The sequence below is a fragment of the Varanus komodoensis genome, unplaced genomic scaffold (genome assembly GCF_004798865.1).
Source record: "Varanus komodoensis strain SLA01 unplaced genomic scaffold, ASM479886v1 scaffold5, whole genome shotgun sequence".
Lineage (NCBI taxonomy): Eukaryota > Metazoa > Chordata > Lepidosauria > Squamata > Varanidae > Varanus > Varanus komodoensis.
In genome coordinates, this window is record NW_025336087.1 from 20,111,521 (window position 1) to 20,137,681 (window position 26,161).

Genomic DNA, 26,161 nt, shown 5'->3' on the forward strand with positions numbered 1-26,161 from the left:
TTTTTTCCGGCTGCTCTGCAGAGCACCCATCTACTCATCAGAGCTGCGTGGTGGCTTGGCAGGTGCAGTGGAGCAACGATGAGGCAGGAGCCCCAAGCACAGCTGCCCCTGCAGTTGCTGCCCCCAGAGCTGCTCCCCATCCTCACTCCTGGCACACACTCCCCAATGCCCAGCCACTGTGCCACTGCCATGCCCGCCTCCTGGTCGATTGCCCACTTCATGCATTACCTGGCCGGTTGCCTACCTGTCTACCTCTGGGCTGGGTTGCTTAGATTCCACACACCGTGAAGGCCTGCATGCACTTCCCTTGTCCCTGCCTCTGGCGCAACCTGGCCAGGAAGTGGGTAGATGAGCAATGGAAAAGCTTGACTGGCAATGGAAAAGCACAACTGTGGGAGACAAGATGTTTAGCTGAGGCACATAGGAGGGAAGGAAGTGGGGGAGGAGAGCAGCAGCTGTGAACAGGTCTCTCCATCCCCTTTTCTACTCCAGGAGACTCAGATGAAACTTTTTAACAGGTTTTACGGCAGTATAAATAACATAGTGTTCTCTTTGAGAGGTGAGAAAAGCATCAGCCCATGTAAAGAGTTGAATACAAAGTGAAGCTTTCTCTCCTTTCCTTGCTTTCTGAAAAGATTCTGACTCCACCTGCAGTCGCTTCTGTTGCTTGAGGGCTAAATGGTGGGAATACCAGACCCTTCTTGATTGGTTCACTCATTTTACCTGTTGTCTCCTGACCAGATCAAGGAACTAGGTCCCACTCTTCTCCTCTGTCAGTTCTGAATGGTCTCCCTCCATTTATAAGGCAGGCTGGTTCTCACACTGTAGCCAAGAATCTTCACTAGGAAACCTTGGACCTGCAGAGTCATCTGACCAACTCTGCTCTTCTGCCTCCTACTCAGAATTGGACAAATTTTACCGAGCAGACTGTATCATGTGGGAGCTGGGCTCACTCTGTACAGCAAATGGATGCCAGTCTTGGTTTCACTTAAGACACTATTCAAGCTAATGTTTTGTGTAGCCCTTTAGATGTTTTGGTCTATGACTCTCATCAAACTTCAACATTGAGTATGATAGCTAGGGCTGTTAGATTCCATAGACTAAAGCATATGGAGAGCCACAAGTTTCCCACCCCTAGTTTACTTGAAAAAAAGAGCTTATATCATGATTACTCTATTAGTCTATGTCAATATCTTTTGAATAATACCCATTAGTGGCATATTCTTCCAGGAGGATTAGTGTCTTCATTCTGTAGCAGTATTTTTTCCAGGTTTGTTTAACAGGAACATTCGTGAACAGACAGCATTATCCTAACAGAGTCAGTGCTATCTTAAAATATATTCATTCCTCATCCCTGACATCACTTTAGCCTTCCTATGCCATATTTTAAAGGAGGGTTGGGATGAACCCTTTAGGAATCCATCCCTCTAGTGCCCACAGACTTCCTCTTTTGCTGAGCCCAATCCAGTGAAGTGAGCGGAGCCAAGAGGATGTCCATGATCGCTCATGGACGCCTGGTTGTGCAACCAGGAATGTTGCCCATCAGAAGAGGCTGCTGGATGCGGAAAAGGTCCTGCTGGATGCGGAAAAGCCTGCTGTGAGCAGGTTCACCAGGGGCCCTTCCCAGTGACTGTCTTCCCTTCTCACTGCTGCTGGTGTTTGGGTGGGAAATGGGTGTTGCTTGTACAGTGCATGAGGCTCAGTTCTTGGTGAGAGCCCCACAGGTACTGGGCATGCTTGCCAGGAACCTGAACTCTGGGCTGCTGCAAAATGGACAGGAATCTGGAAGCTGAGCCTACCCTCAAATGGATTCCTTGCACATCCCTAATTTAGAGCACATTGGATATTTAGAAATGTACATTTGCATTTAAAACTAAGCATAAACTTAAAACTGCAGTGTCTAGTGTTGGTTGCATGCTACACATTAGCAGGGTGCTACAGCGATAGCAAAAACATTTGTTAGATCTGTCTTTAGATCTCACTTGTCCCAATAGCAATATTGTCACCAAGGAATGAAAAATGTGGCACAGGTTATGGTTCATTTTGAAGAGTTATATTTTAAGAAGTAAAGTGTGCTTAATGCACATTTATGTTTAGGCAGTTGCCTCAGATTATTTATTTTGCAAGCTGCCAGCTGCTCTTATTTTCAAATCACAGCAAGTAAACCTAATGGAACTGCAAAGTGCCTGGTGAATTGGGATTAACCAAATTGACAAATTGTGAGGAAGCTTTATTTTGGTTGAGAAAGAAAGGTCTAAAAAACGTACAACACCTCATCCCCATGACCTTTCATGCTATATGCTTTAGGTTGGCAGTAATCTCTATTTCAAGTAAGCAAGTAAAAAAATTATAATAATAAAAGTGACCAAAGAACAAGCAAGACTCTTCATCTCATAATACCCAAAATATCTTAAAAGTTTCAGGATAGCCGAGTCAAGCAGGCAACAATTTTTAGGCCTCAGGACAGAGGTGAGAGAACTCTGATCTGCGGGTCTTGACCTCGGAAGTTCCCATCTGGTCCACCAACTTCCTGGGCTTATCTCCAGTTGCTTTGAGAAGCCCCTGCTTATCCTCCCAGTCAGTGTTCCATTAAGGCTACATTGCAGTGAGGGGGTAACTCCCAGTAACACAGCACAGCACGATAGTCCATGGTCCAGCAAGAAGCACACTCATCCCTTGAGCAGGTTATTGTCTTTTCTGAGCCCAGTCAATGTGCTTCTGGCCTAATACTTTCATCTAGTGTCCTGGAAAGGACGAGAGGGAGCTGCTCAGTGCTGGACAAGTTCCAGAGGACTCATTGACCATGAATCCAATCCCTGCTGAAGATGAGATCTCCCACCCTTCTTCGAGCTGCGTGGGGGAATGCAGTTCCCTGCTTTGCCTGCTGGAGCTCCCAGGATCTCTCCCTGGAATCTCCAAGCAGAACTGGGAAGGACTCCTTTCTGGAAGCTCTATTAGAGCCACACCAGTCTGCGTAGACAGCTGGGAAGTTGATAGGCCAGTGATCTGATTCACTGTGTGGCAGTTTATGTATCAAGGAATTCCTCAAGGAGTACTGGAGATGAAGCAGTTGTGATAATGGTTAGCGTACGGATAGCAGAAGTCTTGGCTCAGTTCCAGCAGAAGATGGCTAAGGGCCCACTTGGGAACCTCTTTTCTGGCAGTATTGGCAGCAAAGAAATCTTCTTTTGCTGCCAACTCTGCATCCGCAGAATGCCATTCAGCACAGCTATGCTACTTAGGAGATTTGTGCAGCCTTCTATTAATGAACTTGTGAAATTATCAAAAGCCCGCTGTGTCTTATTTTTGAAGCATTTTGAGAATAATATCACTTCCATCTTTCAGATGTCAGACTGGTTATATGTGTTTCTATTTATTTATAAACTTTATTGAACACTTTTCATTACAAAATAATCCCAAAATAGGGTAGAAAACCAGTAAAAGCAGGCATCTATGCACCAGCACAACAGTAAAACAGGACAGCACACAGATAAATCATGGTTTACAACATGCTTCCTGAAACCTACCTTGGTAGCAGAGAGGCCTCAAAACAGGGATACTTCATGTTTTCAGAACTAAGAAAGTTTATTCCAGAAGTCCCTGCTCTAAAGTTTAATGCCATTGCTAACAATTGAATTTTGAACAAAGGGTGGTTAATAATGTCCTACTGATTGAACCGCCATGGTCAGGTGAACAAAATTCGAAATATGTAGACTGCATGCACATCTAGGAAACAGAAGAGATGCTTGAAAAAGTTGAATTTTGGAAACTGCAAGGACAAGAGAGGACAAGAGGCACAAAACAGTTGCACTTCTATACTGACCATACTGCATAATATTCAGAGGCACTGTTTGTTCAACATCTGTCCAAAACAATCCTGAACTTGTCATTGACAGTGGATTTTACTTCTAGTGGTAGATGTAAGATTCTGTATAAGCACAGGAAGAGCCAGTTGGCTTTTGGATAGGTGTAAAAGGAGATTAGATACATTCTTGGAAGGGAAGGCTATCAATGGCTGCTACTTCTGTTAGATATGTGCTGCCTCCAGTACCAGAGGTAGTATGCCTGTCCACACCAGTTAATGGAGAACTTGGATATGAAGGTGCCAATCAGCTTGTTGGCCTATAAGAGGTGCTGGACTGGATGGATTCTCGGTCTGATGCAGTATGGATCTTCTTATGTTCTTATCAAAGCAAACATGTACAACAAGGCCCAGCACAGCATCTCCTGGCTTTGGCCAGGCAGCCACGAGTAAATGCTGGATTGGAATGGCTCCAAATTCTGGTATGCTAGAAGTATTAGGCAGCATTGAATGAACACGCTGATATTACAGTGAGGCTGGGGACAGGTTCCAGTGCCTGCATGAAGAAAGACTTTGGGCTCTTGATTTGGGATCAAATGCTTCTGTGAAATATGCAATTAATTACAGTCCTACAACACTGAATTCCCTATTTAAAACATTGTGTAATACAGTGTAATATAAGGCATATTCCTTCCCTTTGAAAGAACTCCCTCAGATTTCAGTGGTACTTGCTATAAAGAAGTAAACTTAAGACTATGCTCTAAGTGCCTTATTTTACTATACTCATTGCCCCCCCCTTTTTTTTCTTAACTGCCTTTGGCGCAGCTGGCACTCAGCCTGCCCAAGAGACTATATATTGCTGAAAACTAAATGACACCCATGTCTGAATCTGATGTCAAATGTTGCATATGATGCTAAGGCTAAAAGAAAATTAGCAGAAAGTTATGCTTTTCATTAACTGATTCCTTGTGATCACAGAGATGACATCAGATACCATGAATGATCATATAGAGACTATGTCAGAAATGTCCCCTAATGTATTATTTTCATGAATTTGATATGCTAGCATTTTTTTTTGTTTTTTTGTTTTTTTTTTTTGTGGGGGTGACATGTTATAAAGGACAAATTCTGTGCCTTCCTGCAGTTTCATGGCACAGTATATCCTTCTATTCATGCTGACATTTGACTTGAATAGAGGAGATACTTGTCACTTGGGCGTTAGCCATTTAGGGCTTTGCAAGTTTCAAATTGGGCCTGGAAATGGTCTAGAAAACTGTGCAAGATACCAAATCACTGACAGATATGGTCATGTTGGCCAGTCCCTTGTTGCCCTACTTTGGATCAGCTGAAATTTCCAACCTATTATCAGAGTAGCCCACATGCAACACATACCTAAATGAGAGATTATCAGGGAAGGGATAACAGTTGGTATGGTATCTCGACTGAATAGTATTGTGGCCAGTACATCAGCCTCTGCTGATAAAAGGCTCTCCCCATTGCCAAAGCCTCCTCAGCCTCTAGTGGCAATGCTGGATCCGAGAGCGGTCAGCTGTACACATTGAGTCAGCATATGATACTGGGAGTGGAGCTGTGCCTGCCAGCTCCACCCCTGGAGCTGAACCTTTCTGCCAACATTTGTTTTGTCTACATGCAGATAGCTGTATCATGGAGACACTCCACAGAAACAGGGGATCCCCAGTTTCACAGGGCAGTCCTTGCCAGCTCCAGCCAGCTAGGCAATAAAAAGGCTTTTATCGGGCTATTTAGCTCAGGATACTGCAGAGAAAGCCAACACACAGCAGCAGGTGAGCTTTACTCATCATCCCGAGACCCTTCCTGGGCTGGTGCTGGGCCTCCCTGCTTGCACTGCATGGTAAGATTGTCAGCAGTATGGAGCAGAAGCAAAGGAAAGAAGGAAAACAGATCTCTGGGCTGATTGCCAACATGGACCAGCTGGGCAGCAAACAGGCTCTTACCTGGAGCCACACACTGGTGCTTTTGTATTTTTCACAGCTCTTGATGGGGGAGATGATTCCTTCCCTTTTGAGGGCCTGAGTATGTGTCTAGGAGTGAGAATATAGGCCCAAGTGGGGAAATCTGTGAGTCCTGCAATTAGTGTAGACACAAAGGAGATACGGCACTGGGAGGAGAGCTAGCCAGATAAGGGGCGGGGGTAGCTTAGAGAGTTAACAGCTGCACCATTGTCTGGTGGTTGGCTTATCAGCCTGCTCTCCCAAACCCAGAGGCTGCTTGTGAAGGCCAGGTCATTCCAGAACAAGACCACCCTTATGTGGGACTGTTCAGGATTTCATGGAGTCCATGGCAGCCTTGGGACTGTCCCAACATGACATTGGCCCATTATATGTACAGAGCACAATCTGGATTCATTTGTTTTTTTGTATTTTCAGCCAGGTACAGAGATAGTGGTTTGAAGGCTGAGGACTCTGTACTGGTCCTTTTGTCATGGTCAGATTCATGAATTAGAGAATAAATTTGCCTCTCTGCAAGGGCAGGGAAACATATTGAAATGATCCACCATTGGATGTAAATGGATTTCATTGGTTTCCAGAGGGTCCTGGGAGGTTTTCTGGCTGCTATAGCATAGGAACATATGAGAAATTGGTTTGGGGATGGGAATCAGTTTGATTCCCTCCCCAAAATGGATTCCTTACCTATCCCTAACATACGCACCCATACCTGTAATATGAGTACATGTGATTTGACTCTCCTTTTCAGACATCGTGTGGACAGTGTGAATGTCAGGGATGAGACAAGCAACTTCAGGGACAGCATTTGCAGGCCTGCTCCCCTTTGCACAAGTTTCAGCTCTGCGCTGGGGTAGATCTTTCATGCCAACAACAAGAACCTTCCTCCTTCTGGAAAGCTGCAGAGCAACATATATTCTGAAATGTACACACAAATCACATTCTTTCATCATTTGGATGTGTGATTTATTTGCTAAAAAGGTGGGCCACCAACTGTCTGCATGACACTAGTCATTCTGACCAGATATGGCAAAATGGTTGTGCAAAGGTGTTAAGTGGCATAGAAACTGAAGGAGCTAGAGAGAGGAAGGAGATTGCGATCAACCTCCATGCCTTCCTAAGGGTCTTTCGCCACCACAGGTCTGTTTATCTTTGTAGAATCCGTGCAGTACTGAAATGAGGTCGGGAACTGCAATGACATTAGACTGACAGTAGAACAAAGTCTGGAGTGATGTTGGTGTCCTCATAGTTATGCAGTTCAATCGACTTTAGGATGCCAGTGCCCTGTCATTCCTTCCCTCATCATGGGTATAAGATTTCAGTGGAGATTTTTTTCTGAGAGCAACACTTACAATTTTGCAAATGTTTACTATCGAGACAAAGCAATGCTTAGGACTACCTTTGAATAATGCCACAACAGTATTTAAAATAAATGTGTTAGCTTGCTATGGAAAAATGATCTTGAAATCTGCACTGGGAAAGAAGGGTGTTTCTTACTGGATGGAACTGTGGCCATTTTTAGATTGTACATAAGGACAATTTAGCATTTAATTTTAGAAAGTTAGCAAAGTGTGATATTTCTGGATGACTGGAGCGCCCATGCATGATGTAATGATGCCATATCTGGGGCAAGTTTCCTGTCACCAGATCCTAAGTAGTCTTCTGAGTGGGCGGAGATTCTACATACAGCTGAACCGACCACAGTGGCATTCTCACCTGGCAGAAGAAACTGGTTAAAGGGTTGTCTATGAAGCTGGAAGACAGGGGCTGATTTTGCACACTGTTCAGATGCTACAGTGTGATGCACTCCTAGATTTCAGTTTTGAGATTGTGTTTGCTAAGGCAAAAGCAAAGCCCATGGGACAACAGAGCCCTTATATTTTTCAGAAGATAGCACATCTGATGGTTGCAACCTGACCATTTTTTTTTTGTTATTCAACCCCAGATTGATTATGATTTTATACTTATGTCTATACCTGCTTTTTCTGTATAACTAATAATCTAAATGTCACCATTTCTGCACATGCCCAGAAGTTATTTGGTTTAAACCTTTACTTTCTGAAGAAGAATTTAGCAATTTGTTTGCAATGCTTCTGCTTGTGGAATGATGTCACCAAACCCTTTAGATACCTATTAGTTAAAATTAGATTTGGAAATCCACCAATAAACTAAATATGATGGAAGAAACAGTCACGTAGGTTAGTATCCATCCCTTGGTCAATGTTCCTTTCTCATTCATGGCTAGGTTTCCTTTCTGTATCCAGCTAGTCATTAGCCATTCCCTTCCCCTTGTTGCTAAGTGAGCCAAACATCAGACGTAGATACGGTGGACGTGCGGACGCTGGGAGTGGAATCCAAGTAGGCCACAAAGGGAGCAGTGCAGCTAACAGCAGCTGGCAGACAAGCTGGAGATCTGGATTTTATCAGATGGAGGTGCCCCTTCTGCAGATCCTGCACCTGCTGTAACCATTACACTGCCTCTCACAGTGGCTCCAGCAACTCCAAAATGAGTGTTGGGTAAACAGTAGAACAACTGAAAAGAGCCAAGCAGACAGTGGAATATAATGTAATGATATATGATGCCATGGTGCACAGCATGATGGCCGACTACAGTTCCCAGGATGCACTTTGCTGAAGCATTTGCACAGTTTGCATATGCATAACAAGATTGCAAAGTAAAGGACGATGTCAATCTAAAATTAGACTGAGGGAATTCTAAACATTCTGCACAATGTTTAGAAATGGAACATGGGCCAGCATAACAGAAAATGAGCTTGTGCTGAGAAAGCAGTAATTCTGGTGTATTCTCAAGTTCAGTTCCCTCTGGTTGACTGAATAGCTTAGAGGGGAAAAAAACCCAAATATTTGCAAATTACTCAGAAAATAGAGTTTGTGCAACTTGTGGTGTAGTGGTTAAGAGTGTGGAACTGGGACTCAGATAACCTGGGTTTTAGTCCCTGCACAAATTATGGTGCCAACTGGGTGACTTTGGCCTGGTCACAGACTTTCGGTTCAACCTAACTCACAGGGTGTTTGTTGCTTGGATAAGATTGAGAGCAGGAAGAAAATGATGTAAACTGCCTTCAGTTATTTAAAAGAAAAAAAGGGGGCTAGAAAGCTAATAAATAAATATCTAAATAAACTATTGTGCTAGTGAGTTCTTCCTTCTTCACTAAACTCCTGTCTTAACTGAGACATGACTTGAACCCATGACGATTCAAGGACACTTCCATAAATCAAACTGGCAGAGACCTTCCAAAGCATAAACACATAATTTGAGTAGTAAACCTCCTGTGGAAATCTGGCAGTGTTTTGTTTAGATGCACTGTCTTCTCTTCCAGGGGAAACCGAAAGCAAAGTTGTGACTTGTGTGGTTTGTCTGAAGACTTGTGGTGGTACTGACCCACATCCTCTCCTACCTGAAGTCCTTTCCAACAGCTTAAAAACTGATGCTGCTTTAAAAGGACAGGGAGAACTAGTATATTTTTAATTGAATTGATCTAAATACAGTAGTATAAAAATAAAATTTAATAATGGCCATGTTCACCTGAGACATGGAGGAAGGGGCAAAACAGACTAATGGTTCACTGATTAATTGCATGGCCACTGTATCTGTCAAATGCATTGGAAATGGAGGGAGAAGCCAAGATGGAACTGCAGAAGAAAGGGGGGGAGAAATGGAATGATTTGTATGCACTATACCCAGAGGTAGTGTTAGAAGTTAGTGCATTAGGCTAGAGCCTTGAACCTTTCTTTTAAAGCCCTGTCTCTCTAGAGGGCCATCTGCCTTGCCATCCTGCTATACATGTGCATTTGCTATGAGGGTCCTAATGATCTCTATTGCATCAGGTCCCCCTGGATTAGCTGGCTTTTTGCCCACATGTTCTTTACCTACCGCTGCCCCACTTAATCTTTCAGCGCAAGACTGAAAGGAAATCAAATGTCCTCTCTCCCCTGTCCATACAAACAGGACAGACAGTTTCCTTCAAAGACAGGTGCAGAGAGACTTTTTTAAAGCACTAGCAAATTAGCACATCCCAATTTGTACATTCCCCTCCCCCCGTGGGCCTGAGTCCTGAATCTTTTCGGCACCTCACACCTCCTCAATCTGTACCACACTTACCAAATGCATCAAAACAGATCCCATTCCAAAAAGACTGGCTTTGATCAATTCCATTGAAACATAGTATCAAAGATGAAGCCTTACACTGAAGCAATAACTGGATGACAATCTCTACCATCAGAATTTGAAACACAAGCTATAGAGATCCTAAAGGGATGAGCTAGAACATGCAAACAACTGAAGTGGAGGTGCCGAAATCATTGTTGGAAGAAAAAGATGAAAACGGCTCTGCAGCCTGCCGGCATCTCCCATTTGACACACCCCTCCTCTTGGCCAGACTTTAAAGATTAGAAATTGATTGAGCATAATCTGAGTTACGCCTTGCAAGCTGCATATAAAAATATGTCCTTTTGCAGTTGAAAGCAGGAGTGTAATGAAGTACATAGTGCAGTTGTACAGCCAGGATGTGGAAACACAGAAATCATTATTGGACACAGAACTGGGCTAGGCATCCTGACACTATCAGCTTTTATAAAACAACAGCAACATCTATGCTAGCCATTTTTGTTGTAAAGATAAATTCATGGTTATGGAGAGTATTCCTAGTGAAATAGCAAATGCTGTTTTTGTAGCACGTTGTTGTGTAGTATGGGTCATTTAGCATTCATGACTAAAGCTTAGTTTTGCAGTGCAGGGCAGCAAATGGGACCTCAGGCATCATGTGCCCTCTCTCCATCCTTCTCACACACACTCGGTATCCTTCAGCTTCTCTCTCCCCTGTTTTGACCTGGCTGTATTTTAGTGGGACTTCTGCACTGGACAAAGGCTAGAGAGTGCCAACCAGACTCGCCTCCAAATCTCATTTCGCAAGCTTGCTTGAAATCATGATTTGGAGGCAATTCTTGGTAAGGGCTTCTTGTGATTTGCCCAGGGCAGATGTTGCTATCCTTATCTGGAGTTCTAAACTTCTACTGCCCCATTCTTGAATTTTTCTGCAAATACAGTTCCAAATGTTGTTCCTTTTATGTGTAATATCTACTTTAGAATGGTTACTGTATGTTGGGAACAGTGAGAGCCAGGGTGGTGCAAGGCTATGAGTGCCAGACTGGGGACCTGTGAGATCCACGTTCTAGTCCCCGCTTGGCCATGAAGTTCACTGGCTGACTTTGGGCCTATCACAGGTACCAGGATTACTGTGGTAAGGATAAAATGGAGCTCTGTTTGCCACCCTATTGCATGCTGTTTTTCACAAGAGGAAAAATGCTGGGATATCAATGCAATAAAATGCAACAAGCAGTTAATTGGGTCAGGTTATCAGTCAGAATTTTTCGAGACAGGGATATTGTAAGTTATAAACTTAGGAAAGTTAATCTGTTGCTAGTTGTGAAGTTGCATCTGACCTATTGCGACCCCATAGACGACATTCCTCCAGGCCTTCCTGTCTTCCACCATCCCCTGGAGTCCAGTTAAACTCACACCGACTGCTTCAGTGACTCCATCTAGCCACCTCATCCTCTGCCATCCCTTCTTCTTTTGCCGTCAAAGGAAAGTTAATAGTGGAGTGCAAATACAAATACAAACAGAATTGTTTATTTATCCTGATGGACATTTGTGTAATCAAGTAGTGAGGCTGAATTCTTCTTGGTTTTTAATTTGAATTAGATGTATCATTTTTAATAATATCGGTGTGAGAATCTGGCCTGTTTTTTCAATGCAGTATTAATCAACAAGTGTATGCTTTTTAACAAAATGACAATTGAAAACAAAAGTTTAACATGCCACTGAATAGAATTCCATGCATCCCAGCCGTTTTTAGAATTTAGACCCCTAAGCAAATGACATTTTCATCCAGAAACAGTTTGCACTGACTCACAGAGTTGCTGGTAGTCAGAGGAAATTCCCCATTCGTGCTATGTTGGCATTCAAGGGGCTTTCTGCTAAAGTCAAAGTTTTCAGCCACACATTATAAAAGAGAAACAAAAACAAAACTTCTATAAATAGAAATAATGGGGAAGTCCAACTTTTATTCCAAAGAATGGTGCAACTTTGGCTTTTCTTTTTCTGTTATTTGTTCCCAAGTTAAATGTTTACTTTTTCGAATTGTCAAGTGACTTACGCAGTAATTGCACACTTCATGAATTTTACATCTCTAACACTGTTTGTTAACTGGTAGTAGCTTTGAAGTTGTAGAGAGTGACACCAAGTAGGTCTATACTGAATTCCAAGTACAATTTCTAAATAGACAGCAGTGCAAAATGTTCATTAATACGCAGAGAGGTCCTTGTTGCAGATAATTGCCTCCAATTTATGGAGGGCAACAACCAGAGGTGGGACTAGGATAGCCGTCTCCTCTCTCTCCTATGAGCAATTTCAGTGCCTGAACTGTCCACCCATCAATATCTATCTTTGTATTCTGCCTGGAGTTCAGGATGGCATCTATCCCATTTTCTCACTAGGTGACCTTGAGAGAGAGAGAAAGCTCCACCCTGCATATTATATTGCAAAATATAACTGAATGTTGTGTGGGCACCACACACAGTTGAACCTTGAATATATCATGGTTCCAAATTGTGCAAGGAGCTGCATGCATAGGAAAAGGTCCCTCTTGTAAACATTTACCTTGAACAGATGGAGGATGGTGTGGGTGGTGTTGACAGTGATGGAGAAGTGTGTGCAGTGAGCATGCTGGTCTACATTAGTGCACCACCTTTCCCACAGAAAATGGTGATTGTTGGCAGCAAAAAAGCAGCTCTTTCCCAGTAACCATAATAAGCAGATTCATTTCCTGAGAAACTGACTTTTTTAGAATAGAGCAGGATCATCTGGGCAGATGTATGATGTCTGTGCACTCCTTCTGAAAGGAAATTGGTGTCTGGGAAGACTAACTGTGAGCGCAACACAATAGCAGAGAAATCATTAATCTGCATTAGGTGACCTTTAGTAACCATGAAATCTGGATGACTAAAAGAAACCTCCTTATTTTATTCTGGGGATGTTACATGGCAACAGATGTCTATGCCGATCTGCTTAGCGTCCTTTTTCTACTGTGGAGGGTTGGTGAGACTCAGTCTGTCATGGTTTAGCAATCAGCAGCCAAAATGTTCTTCGCCTCTTATTTTGACTCTGGGAGAACAAACAGCTGAGTGAATGGGTAACCTCAGGCCTTCACGCTCAGCAACAGTGTGCATCCCAGCCAATAGGATGGCTTTGTTCTGCTTCCTTTACATATAGCTCAGCATGCACCGGCTGCTTCCTGTTCATCAGCTGAGAAAGCCAGATGTGCTTCCTTTGATAACAGGCCTTTGAGTTCAAGATCTCTGTGCCAAACATTCAAATGTAATTAAATGAATTGGTAATTTTTCCTGTGGCAACGTACTCTGAAATAATACCTGAAAGTAAATAACTGTAAGCACCAGTCTAACACATTCACATTGTAATACCATTGTTTAAAGATCCAACCAGTGAATTTAGATGATTCTTCTGTTGAATTCATCACATGCTGCACTTCAGTCTGTGGTCAGTAAAGGAAGCTGCAGAAGCAAAATTCATGTACAGCAAAAAAAGAAAGAAAAAGCACTCAAAGCAGTCATTATTCATAAATCAGCAACCAAATCAGGTCAGTGGTTTGTCATGCAATGCAAGAGGTAATATGTAGCTAATTTTGCAGGAAGGAAAGTAAAGACCTACACAGGAACTTAAGAAATGAATGTGCTGGCCAAATACAAGTATATGCTTAGAGACAGTGCTTAGAGCAGGGTCTACATAAAGGAAACGCAGTGCCTGAAAGATCTGAGAGGTTTTGTAATTGAAGGGACCAAAGAAGTTCTCAGCAGTGGTGCAGCTGGGGCTGGACCTTGGAGGGAAATGCTATGGCCTCAGAGCCCCCCTACCCAGGACCCTGAAAGAAAGGGAAGCCAGAAGATAGCAGAAGCAAGCACCACTTCATCCCTATAGTCATGATGGCACTATCATTTCAGTGAGCTCAATATGCAAAATAGTACATTCTCTTAGTACTGTTGAAATCAGTGTAGCATATAAGGAATTTACTCTACAGTAGGTAAAGTTTAGTTTCATGTAGCTGTAGCAATTGCAAAAAGAATAACAAAATAGAATATATAACACAGATAAGCATTAAACTACCTTTCCAGAAAATAGACTTGTTCAAGTAAAACAACATTTTAGGGTTTATCATTACTACCAATCTTCTTTCTTAACAACACTCTGAAAGCAAGACAGGCCAGCATTTCTCAAACCTAAGGGGAGCTATCCCAGTAAAAAGTTAACCAAATACCTGAAAGGCTGTTGGATGATAGTGGCACTGACCTGCTCTCTTAAAATACCAGCCTTTTTCTCTTCTCCTTTCTAATACTGGTTGCAAGACATTGTTGAGCCAAAAGGTGTTCACTTGAACAGGTCAACATGTCTGCAGTTTGTTTCGTTCGTTCGTTCGTTCGTTCTTGTTTCATTTTTATACTGCCCATTAGAGGTTCTCTGGGTGGTTAAGCAAAGTTTAAAACACATGTGCTCATGCACACACATTAACTTTTTAAAAAACCATAAGATGCAGTATTAATTTGTGTCCTTTCCATAGAGGGTCAACATGAATAATGTAAATTTCAGTGTATGAGCTTTCTGGTCTATTCAGGGTATGGCTGGGGAATTATTTGTCCTTTCAAAGAAATTTGGCATGCGGCTTGGAGATTGTGTGATATATATTAAAGCTAGGGCAATGCTTGTTTATGCCAAAGGGAATGTGCTGGCAACTCTCTCCATTGCAGTGTCAAATATGATGTAAGCACGCTAAGTGTCCTGCACCTTCTATGTTCATGCACTGGTGGCTTTTGGTATGTGCTTGACGGACTGCAATTCAGTACTGCTTACAAAGGGATTGGAGTATGGAAGGACAGTAGGTAAACCCAGTAGGCAAACTCAGCATTTTCTGCCAATAGCATAATTCAAAATGTTCCAATTAATTGCTCTGTTAAGTCCTTACATGCACTCGGTAGAACAAAGTGGCTAATATCAAGCATTCAACAAGATCATAATTTAGATTAAGAAGGAAAACAGCTTAAGATCATCATGCGGGTGTTCCTTCCTACATTGGATAGCAACAAAAAGAGCAAACACTAATTAGAACAGCCTCTGCTTCCCAGGCTTTCAATGGGAAAGAAAGCAGGTCATCCTAGAATGTCTTGATAGTTTTGTTCTCAGTATATTTTTTCTGCTGAAACAACTTATTTTTTACCTTCAGTATTTCCCTGCTCCTTCCCTTTGTAGTCCCTGAAGTGGTCTAGGAACTACATCAGGCTTGCCCAACATGATGTTCTGCAGAAGTTTTGGACCACAAATTGCAGCATCTCTAAGGCTAGTGGAAGTTAAAGTACACACACTCTCAAAAGCATTAGGTTGGGGTAGGTTACCCTAGATCTTAGATTAAACTCAGGTTGAAGACTTTGGTCATGTGAACAGTTGGACAAGAAGGTTGGGAAGTGGGTCATATTTAATGTTGTGTTTGGGGATTCAAAGAAAGAGGGTGCCATGTGATTAAATATGTGAGTTACAGCAGCATCTCTTGTTAGTCACATTGTAGTGAGTAGGATTTCTACAATAGGATACCTATTTATATATTTAAAAGGTTTATAGTCTACCTTTGGTTGAATGATCTTCAAAACAGATTATAATCTTAGTTTCCAGGTCAGTGGCAAAGGCCAGAGTGTTGTGTGTGCTCACAACACAGAGAACGCCTAGCTTCAGTAAGGCAGTTCCCAAACAACCCCTGAGTGTTTTTTCAGACAGGGAAGGAGTGAGCTATCCCTCTCGACCTGTTCCTCTTTTAACTGATGGGGGAAGCCCACTCTGGTCTCCCTCCTACCATAATGTTCTTTGTGTAAGGCAGGGGCTGCATTTTCAACTGGTCCTTGAGTTGTTGGCAACTTTCAACTGTAGTTCCATGGCAACTCTTGGGACATCTCAATAGAACTGGAGTGTTTGTGGATTCCCATCCACCACACTTGAGTTAAGGCCACAGTTGAGTTAGCACATGAATTCCTAGACTTGCATTGGAAAGAGTATTAGTAAGCTAAGCAGGTCTTTTGATGGGACATTGTCCATTCAAAAAGATAGGCCAAGTGAGAGCTGTTTTTGAACATATATCTGTGTACATTCTGAGCTTCACTGAGTGTGGTATTTTTTCTCATTCCCAGTGTTCACATGTAATTTATTATTACTTAGAAGACATAGCTGGCATTTTGACTGAATTGTTCTGCGTGTCACTTACAGTATGGTATAACACACACATTCAACTCGGTGGCCCCGTTTCCTGGACTGTAAATGGGGCCACTGGTGTATCCCTTCAGTCCCAAGGCATCTGAGTCTGTAGCAACTGCTTGGGCAAATCATCAGTGGTGCACTGGAAGGGTTTAAACTGGAAGTGTGGATGAGCGAACTCTCTTGAGATCATCTGCTGGTATTATCCAAACCTTTGCCGCTTCCTTTGGAATTCCTTTGTCTCAGTGACTGTGTCTAATTGTGTTTGGTGGGTGTAATAATTATAATGCTGTTGTTCACATCATTGCCACCCTCTGTGTGATTTGTCATTGGAAATTATGCTCAGGTTATTTCTTTTGGAAAGGGGACTGCCATGTAGATTTAATAATATACTGTGTTAGCTGTCATGTACAGATAGCAGCACAGTGAAGGAGCTAACTGGGTAGGCATAACCCTGCACTGGGCTGTGCACATGAAGCAGCCACTTGATGAGTCACCATGGCCTGCCAATGTCTCAGAAATAAACCCCAATTTATCCCTGGCTCATTATGGATGGGATTGCCATTTTAGGCTATACAGCTCCCTAGTGCATGCAGAAATGCATATAGGCTCGTGCAGGTTAGGGACTAGTGGGAAAGACATGACAAGCAGTGTGCCATATGTAGAAGAAGAAAGAAAGGGCTTGGTAAAGAATGGGATTGTCTTCTTAGACACGAGATAAAGAGCCATTTTGGTGCCAAGGGCCACATTTCCACTTGGGGGAACATTTGGGGCCTGCATGATGATCCTGGTTGGGGCCATCTGCAAAAGTTGCTGTGGGGGAAGAGCAAAGTCAAATATCAGTAGCCTCACCTCTTTTGTTGTTCCTTCATTCCTCTATCATCCAACTATGTGCTCTTCCATTTCTATCCTGGCTCTCACATACACTCTCTCTCACACATGTTCACACTTTCCCTGCTTTCAGACTCTTAGTCAGTTTTCATTCGCACTCTCAGCTTTGCTCCTTTGGTTCAACCAATTTTGTCCCATTCACAGACACAGCTCCCCCTTTTCTTTCCAAGCTGCATCAGGAGAAGGAGAGTTGTGGGGAAGGAAAGAGAGCCAGAGGTGGAGGCACAGAGGCCTGTTTCCCCCTTGACATTTCACTTTCTTTTCATCCTGTGCCAGGAGGAAAAGGTTTTCCTTTCCCCACCCTGGCTAGGAAGGTTAAGTGGACAGAGGCAGCAACTTCTGGTGGTGCAGAGCAGCCAAGTTTTGTGAGGCTTGGGCACCCACTCTGGGCTGTGCTGAGAGGACTCAGGCAGCTAGGAGCTTGCCCACATGTGGTGCCACACTTCTAATTATTTTTTTCCTCCGTTTTAATCAACATTATTTGACCTACCAAGCTTGACAGTAAAACTGATTTGTTAAATGTCAGTTTCATGTTTGAACCAAGATGGTGATGCAGTTTTTGTGGGCTTCCGTATCTGTCTATCTTTTGCATTTTCACAAAGGAAATCCTACATTCAAGAGGCCGCCCTGCCCAGGCATAGCTGCACAAACAGGGGAGGGCACGATGTAAGCGTCAGTACACCCACGCACACTGGTATTCTGGGCTGTTAATGAAAGGAAGAGGCCTGTGCATATTTTCCATGTCCCTGTAATGGCAGAGCAGGCTGCAGTGCCAGGAGGGCTGTATTTGGATCCTAGACATCTTTGGGCACATGGGTGACTGTAGTCACACCAGGATGAATTGTCTCCCTGTAATCACATTGCTAAGTCCCTCACAGCAATCATACTAATCAATATATACTGTATATGCATATCTTGGAGAACAAAGAATCAATCTTAATTTTAAGCTGCTTTTGGCCACCTATTCTGGCTATCAAGTTGAAGAAAACTGCTTCAGGGTGTACCACTGCTTCTGAAAGTCATGCACATTTATGCTATAAATGTTTCTTCTTGGCATAACTCAGTTACGAGGAAAGAAACCTACATGGATCCTCGTGCATAACAATTCAGAAAAATATAGTCTTCAAATGTTTTTATTAGAAAAGGTAAAGATGAAATTGACAAGTCTTTTATTTTTGGAGTGGGGAGGGGAGATGGGTACCCTCTACATAGTTTTTGCTTTTAAAGTTCCATAAAGCTAAAATGGTTCTGTGCATCTTTGAAGACACTGAAAGCATAGGTTAAGGACAGTTCATGGGTATTTCTGAACTGAAATACTTTGAACAAAAACTTTTGCTCCTGAACAGCCCAAGACCTGTTTACTTTCCAAATACATGCAAAGCCTTTTTTGAGTCCATGCAATTTAAGCATGCCTGCTCAGGATTAAGTCCTAATGAGTTGAATAGGATTCACTCCTTAGAATTATGGTTTCAAAGGATGCATGCCAAGGTGAGCAATATGCAGCCTGTGGGTTACATGTGCCCCCTTAGCCCGTCTAAATCAGTTTTAAAAAAAACTATGGTGTTTCAAAAGTGCCAAAACTCTCAATCAAATTTGGATTAGCCATTCCATGACTGCTACAGATGCCATTTTTAATTGTTTTTCTGGTGCATGTGTGTGTGTGATGAGTGCCACCTATGGGTTCAAGCGGTTGCTCATTCCTGATGTATACTTAGGAGCTAGTTCTAAACATTTAATTGAGACAAATACATTGTTTCAACATTTTTATTATCTTATGGAAGTATGAAATGGACATACTAGAACATACTGAAGGCGTATGTTCTAGTATAGGAATGCTTAAAGGAGCTGACAAAAGGAGTTGATTGGAATTAGGGAACTCAAAGGATTTGTATGTTGAAAGGCAAGCTACAACTTACTATACTTGTAGAAAGTATTAAAATACCTATTGAGGCTTGATAGAGAATTTGGAGCTAGTACTTGGAAGCAGACCTCTTGAAACCAATTTATGTTTGATATACTAACAAGAAAACATTACTTTGGTTGCCCTATGTAAATATTGGGAAGAGTCTAAGCAATCTTGTTTAGAATGGACCCACTGAAATTTATGAGATTTAATTTAGTCATGACTAACTTAAGTCCCGCTGTTCTTGATCAGTCTATTGTAAAAATGACTAAGTCTGGATCCAGTCCACTCTAAGAAAGTAAGGGTGCTGTGCATGTTTAGAAAGAATAACACCTTACAATTTCCAGCATCTCTGGCTGGGGAATGATGGGAGTTGTAGGAAGTTCTTTCTAAACATGCACAGAATTGTACTTTAAGTAAATAATATATGTATCCTGCTGAAGTAGTCACATACATAGACTTCCTTGGAAGATACAGCACTGCCCTCTTCTCTGCTAATGTCATGCCAGTGTTCCATACCCATTATGTTCATCTGTCTTCCTCTCCTAATCTGCCTTACATCCCAATTATGGGTACTAGCTTTTTCGTTCATTCACCAAAATTGAAGCCAAAGGGCTAGGCTCACCCATTTTCCCACCACAATGTAAATTACTGAATAAAATTATAATTTGGATGGATTAAAAAAAGCAAAGAGTGACTAAGAAGAAGGAAATTGGCAACTGCAATGGAGCAAGAAGGAAGAAAGAATAAATATGACATCAACTCACAAGTGACCCGGAATTGGGTTAACTAGAATGGAAATTATTGACATGAGGCATTATGTGCCAAGTTTCTTTTTTTAACTAGTTTTAAGAAATGTAGTTTGTTGTTACAAATGCTAAGTATGGAATATTACATAATACATTTTAACAAACAGTATAACTAAAAGTGACTGTATTGAATAAATAAAACCTTTAGAAAAAGCAGTATTTTCTGTGACTTTCTTCTTTTAACTCACATTAGGTTAAAAATGAAATGCAACACAGTATCTCTGATTATTTCAAGATGTGTAATATAGCTAAACACTACTTTATTATTTAAAAAACAACCCTCGAAAATTCAAATCAAATTATTTGGGTTGGTAATTAAACCAAGTTTTAGCTTATCTCCCCGCTTTTCAGTCTGCCTATTACACTTGAAAATGCCCTTCATGTCTCTCTCTTTCTCTTTTCCATCCAGGTGCTTTATTCCAAATATTTACGCAGCCCTTTTCACAGCTGCATTGGTACCGCTAGTGTGCCTTGTGGTGGTATTTGTGGTATTCATCCATGCCTATCAAGTGACGACCCAGTGGAAAGCTTATGATGATGTGTTTAGAGGAAGAACCAATGCAGCAGGTATGGAATACAATAGAATTTTAACCAAGCTAGCAATTTCTGTATTTACAGCAAGGGAAAGGCAAAGTCTGGTTCTTGGAGGGCTGTATCAACATTCCCCCAGCACCCACCACAGTTACAGAATTTGCAAGATACATTTGCAGTCTGTTATAATACAACCCTGGATTGAAGCACACTGGCTTACCTTGAAATGAAAGACGTATTCAGCATCTTGAGAAGTGTTCTCTTTTTGTTACACCTCCTAATTTTTCAGCATTTTTATGCTGGCTTTCAGATTATTTCCCAAACACAGAAAATATATTGTTACAATATAACAGCCTCTACCTGTAAGCTTACAGTCTAAAAGACATTAAGGACAAAGAAAAGAGGGGGAAAGAGGATGAATAGAGTGAAATCAGATGCTACTTCTTATTTACAAAATATTTATTGGTAGTTTTTCTGGTAGGAGAGGGTATGAAGAAAGCTCCTCACAGCTGCTCCTTCCTAGCAATGCATGGGGCCAGATTTGCTTTCCTGTTGCTGTTTCATCTTTCCTGGGAGGCAAATTATGCAACCTCCCAGTGGCTCCTGGACCTCTGGAAGGTTTCCTCAACAGCCCAGCCAGCCCCCAACACAGATGGCCACAGTCTTCCTGCAGGGCATTCTTTGCTCTTACAGCTCTGCATTGTTTCAGTAGAAATTCAGTCTACACTGCCTTTCTTAGTATAGAGGAATACCGTATTTTTCGCTCTATAGGACGCACCTGACCATAAGACACACCTAGTTTTTAGAGGAGGGATCCATGGAAAACTTCCTGATAATCACAGGCACATTCCCCATCACATGGGCTTCATTAAAAGATGGGTTGCCATTTGAAAACACACACCGACCTGTGATTAACAGCTCTCACCTGCGCTAGAGGAGGGGGGCAGAGCAGGGCGTGCCGAGCGCGTGCCGGCAAGGTGTGGTGCAGCCGGGCTGGCGGCATGCTGGTGGTGGTCTTCCAGGTGGCGCGGCAGCGGCGGCAGGTCTTCCCGGGCAGTGGGGGTGAGCAGTCCATCTCTCCGTGCAGCTGGCGGTTTAAAGCCTGTGGCTCCCCCTCCTCCGCACCGCTTCCCCTGAGTGGCACAGCTCTCACCTGCGCCTGAGGGGGGGTGGAGCAGCGCGCGCCGAGCGCATGCCGGCCAGGTGGTGCCATGTGGTGCAGGCGGGCTGGCAGCGTCCCGGGCGTCAGGCACACACAGATTCGCGCTATAAGACGCACAGACATTTTCCCTTACTTTTGAGGGGGGGAAGTGTGTCTTATAGAGCGAAAAATATGGCAGATTTGTGAAGTGCTTGAAGGGTTGAATTGCTGCCCATCATACAATTGTGAAGGCAAGTGAAAGCAGGTGTATCACCATCTGTAAAGAGCATGGTAAGTAAATACATTATCTGCCAAGAACTTTTATTATGCCCTAATGTTTGCTGTTAGGGAGGCTTGAAGAATATGACCTTTGTGAATTCCAGTATGAACTGACTTGATCTGCACCTCCTGGACAAATGTGCTGATAAGGCCTTGACTATCTACCAGCTTTTTCATTTCCTGAATGATCTGACAAACTTCTTGGCTAAAATCAATAAATGGAGTAGCCAACCGAAATGTGTTTTACAATTCATATTGTAAAAAAAAGAAAAAAGAAAAAAGATTTAAACATGTGCATTTTGAGAGCAATTAGGTTTACAAAGAATATTTAAATCCCTAGTTAGATAAAAATCTTTGTATGTGTTAAAAAAAGGCCTACAGATTAATGCAGAAATGGGACCAAGGGAACATATAGGTGAACATGTCAATATGACACAGACCTAAAATAGACTTGATTTGCTCATCCTTTTTTGCAACAGTCTAAAATGTGAAATGTGGTACCAGTGTGATAATGTGGACTTCCACTTTTATCAGAATCCAGGCTGAACCTACGGCTTTCAGTGGAAAACAGAACAATTCCTATGTGGGGCAGGCACTCCTGCTTCCCTGCAAGTTCCAGGGCCCCAGCATAAGTAAGGGAGGCCACAGGTATTGGGAAGGGGATGGGGAATGCTCAGCGTTTCCTCAGCTTAAGAATTATTGGAAAATGCAAGGTGCCACGGACTGGAGCTAAGTAGTTCTGCTCATTCTTAGCCAAAACATGTTTTTACATGCTGCTGGAGCACATCAGCCCTCAGCTTTAGGTCATAAACCATAGGGAACATGGTTTGCTGTATGCTCTCTATGCTCTGCTGAAAAAAAGCTGTTGCAAAAGACTGCAGCAGATCTATTGCAGAGTTCCCTTTCATTTCAGCAGTGTGTACAGAGGAGAAATTCTTGGCTGATTGAAGGCAATATGTGCCTTGCAGGCTGCATGGACCCTCCTGCCTTTTATGTAGCTCCTACCAACCCTGCTCTGCCAAATTTGCTGCTGAAATCTGGCAGCATGATAGCAACAAATAAATAAACAAATAATGCCAAATATTTCCTTTAACACAGTCTTTTTAAAAAAGCATGCACTTTGTTTTTAGCAATGTTTTTGTCCCTTGGGGCCATGATTTTCTGTTTCAAACAAGACCCGTGCTCTCTCACCTGCCTTTTTTTAAAAGGACGGATGTGGCTTTTCTGGCACTGAATATTAGTGGAAGATTTGGTGCAAGCAATTACAGTGAATTCAATTTCAGCAGCAGCAGGAGAGGAGAAGGTGGAAAATCGGCCTCAGGACATTGATCACCTGTGATTTAAGGGATGGGTTTAGGCTTAATCCTACTTAGAATAGACCCATTGAAATCAGTGGGACCCAAATTATTCATAATTAACATGTCCTGTTGATCTCAATGGATCTGCTCTAAACAAGACTGATTCCACATTAAGACATTTTAATCTTGCGCTGAACTAGAGTCTTAAAATTACATGTGAAGTTGCTTTAGAAGGAGACCACATAGGTCAGGACTGTCTATGGGTACTCCAAGATGTCAGCAGAGTCGAGTCCTTTATCTGTTTTGTTGCCTGAGATGAGCATGAGGCTATGTTTGCAGAGACTGTGTTTTACTGCTGAAATATTGGCCAATTAACTTATCAGACTACGAAAGGGTTGAAAGCAAGTTCAAAACACCTAATCAAAATTGCTTATTTGACTTACATAAGGGATCTTTTAGTGACTTATACATACGTGAGGGGATGTCATGTGGAGGAGGGCTGTGACTTTCTCCCCTGCAGAGGAAGACAGGATGTGTTCCAATGGGGTAAAACTCAAGGAACTAGGCATTAGGTTGGATGTCAGGAAGTACTTCCTGATGTTTAGGAGCCCTAGGATATGGAATGGGCTTCCAAGGGAGGTGTTTGAGGCCCCATCAGTGAGGGTGTTCAAGAAAAGATCGTACAACCACATGTTGGGGATTACATGAGTTGAGCTGGTGGAGGAGGGGGCTCAGACTAGATGGCCCAGGAAGCCCCTTCTGACTCACATTTTTTGTCTGTTTCTATAAAGAACTATAGAAACTAGTACTGATTAGCTTTCTTCTTATAACTGACCACACACATTGCTTCCAGATGAAATCCAATGAGGAAGTAAGCCTTAATTAGCAGTATGTCTCTAGGAGACCAAGCGCATTTGAAGTGACACATTTGGCTGCTCACTGTTTTTGGGAAAGGTTGTGTTGAGATGAGTTAGAAGTGGTTGTTTGGGTTTGCATCTAGAAAATAATAGGAAACCAGTGCAGACTCTGGGAAAGTGTGAAAGAGGATTTGCTCAGTGTTGGCAGGAGGGCGAACAGAGTGTCAGCGTTAAAAACACCTGTTGTGGCTGAATTCAACATATATCTTTTCAATTGTACCACCTGCATCTTGCCTTTTAAAAACCACAGTAATGACATCTGGATTGTCTGCTTCTTTTCTGCCCCCATCCTGTGTCTTTTGCAGTAGCCTTGTAATTCTCATGCTTTGCAGAAGAGCGCGTATTTTTTTACTAGGGCAAGCAGAAGCAGAAACACATTCATTAGAAGCAGACAGCTAAAATGCTTATTCATCTGGAAAGGAACCCCTACCACAGAGGGAGGCAGCTTGTAACCACCCAGAAATTTTGACTCAGTCCTAGCCAGTATAGCCAGTGCTGAGGAAATATTGGTGCTCTAGGTCCAAAACATCTAGAGGGCCACAAGTCCCCGCCTCCTGCCTACCCAATTGCAAGTCTTAGAGTGGGTTTCAGAGTATTTTCTCTGCTTTCCACTTTTACAGCAAGCCGGCATGAGACATTAGACTCAGTGATAGCTACCTGAAGGCAATTGTTTTCCGTTGCCACACACATTAAGAAGCTCAGTTTAAGAAACAGGCTGCTGTCATCGCCAATGGTGGGAGGGAGCGGTATATTTAGCCCAGAGCTACTCAGTGGCTAGCCCTAAAATAGGTGCAGATAGAAATGAGGCATCCAGAATTGCTAGTCAGTTGGGCTATGGCTGATCTTAAAGGAATCCAGCTGTATTTCTGGTTCCTCTCTAATCATAACATCATTGCCCAGATGTGAGCAAAGAGGGTAACTGAAAGTGAATGGGGCTTTTCCTGCTGAGAATCTCTTCTGTGCCAGTTGGTGTCCTCACTTTCAGAATTGGGCTAGTTAGTCATCTCCAGACATATTTCCCTACAGACTGGGGATGTATAAGAAATTGATTTTAGAGTTCATACCTCATGGACAGAACACAGACTTGGACACAATCTGCTATCTAAGGCCATACATTTACCAATATGCAAGCATTAAAACTCATCTCATGGAATGTATAAATTTTTTAAAATGTCTACTTTAGAAAAAATACAATTCAGGCAATGGGAGAAAAGTAGGCACATTTCAAAGGTGTGCATGGATAAAATACAAATGAAAGTACACATGGATTTTCCTGCAAGCAGGGTGGGAGGGGGCAGGGAAGGAAGTTCTCAGTGTGGTAGCAGATTGAGTTAGAATGATCTTAGTGAAGGATTTTGGAGAACTTTGGTCAGTTTAAATAGTGCTGATTTGTAAGTTCCTACTAATGACTAAGAGTCTTTCTGAGCCATATAAAATCACCTTGCAGGCTAGACACTACTAGCAGATCATCAATTGGCCAGCCTTGCCTTAGAAGAATGGTTAATGCCTTTGTCCTTAGCAAAAGGGCTTAGTTTATCTTGAAGCAATATGGATGTATCTATGTGACAGAAACAAAGGCTGCCATCCTTTGCAGGTTTACACAGTAAAGGATCCCACAGTTCCCAGCATGCAGTCAGCCAAGCTGGCTGGCCAGTTGTAGAATTTTTTTGTCTAAATATGCATAGGATTGTGCCCTAAATGGAATATTGAAGATCTGGGATTTGTGGGAAATATTCATACATATCTGAATATTAGAACAATTATGTTTTAAACGCTTTATCCATGTTCTTAAGGGGAGCATTTGCTTCACTCAAATTGCTCTAAAATCAGTGAGCAACTCTGCAAGTGTATATTTAAAATGCCAAGGGCTCCTTTCAGCAGTATTTTTATTAATTTTGATCTTCTGCCAGCTTATTTCTATGTCTGGGAAGAAGTTAGGTTAGTGAATTTCCTCTTGGCATAAGCCCTGCAGACCTAAATCCTTTGTCTCATCAGGAAAAAAAAGTTCAATGTGATCACAAGATGTACTTACTGCTCTCCCCCCCACCCATGCTTCCTGCTTTATTTAATTCAAACCTCTGAGACAATTGGAGTGGAAAGGAAAACTTAGATTATAATTTGTTTCTCAGTTTCTTCTACATGATGACTTGTGGTGGATTTAACGACAGGGAACTGCACTACTAGGGTTGCAGTCCTTCTGATGGTGTTAAGATGTTGCATGGGATTTAGAGGGACTGAAGCATGAGACATGGGCTTAGAATCATGCTGCATACAC

General features: G+C 42.4%; 1 protein-coding gene across 1 annotated transcript in view; it reads left to right on the top strand.

Moving 5' to 3' along the window:
• Positions 1-26,161, top strand: part of ADGRV1 (adhesion G protein-coupled receptor V1) — a 307,411-nt gene that overhangs the window by 226,844 nt on the left and 54,406 nt on the right. The window contains exon 86 of the mRNA XM_044446125.1: positions 20,130-20,287. Within this exon, the coding sequence (XP_044302060.1) occupies positions 20,130-20,287 (158 nt within the window). The remainder of the gene's footprint in view (positions 1-20,129; positions 20,288-26,161) is intronic.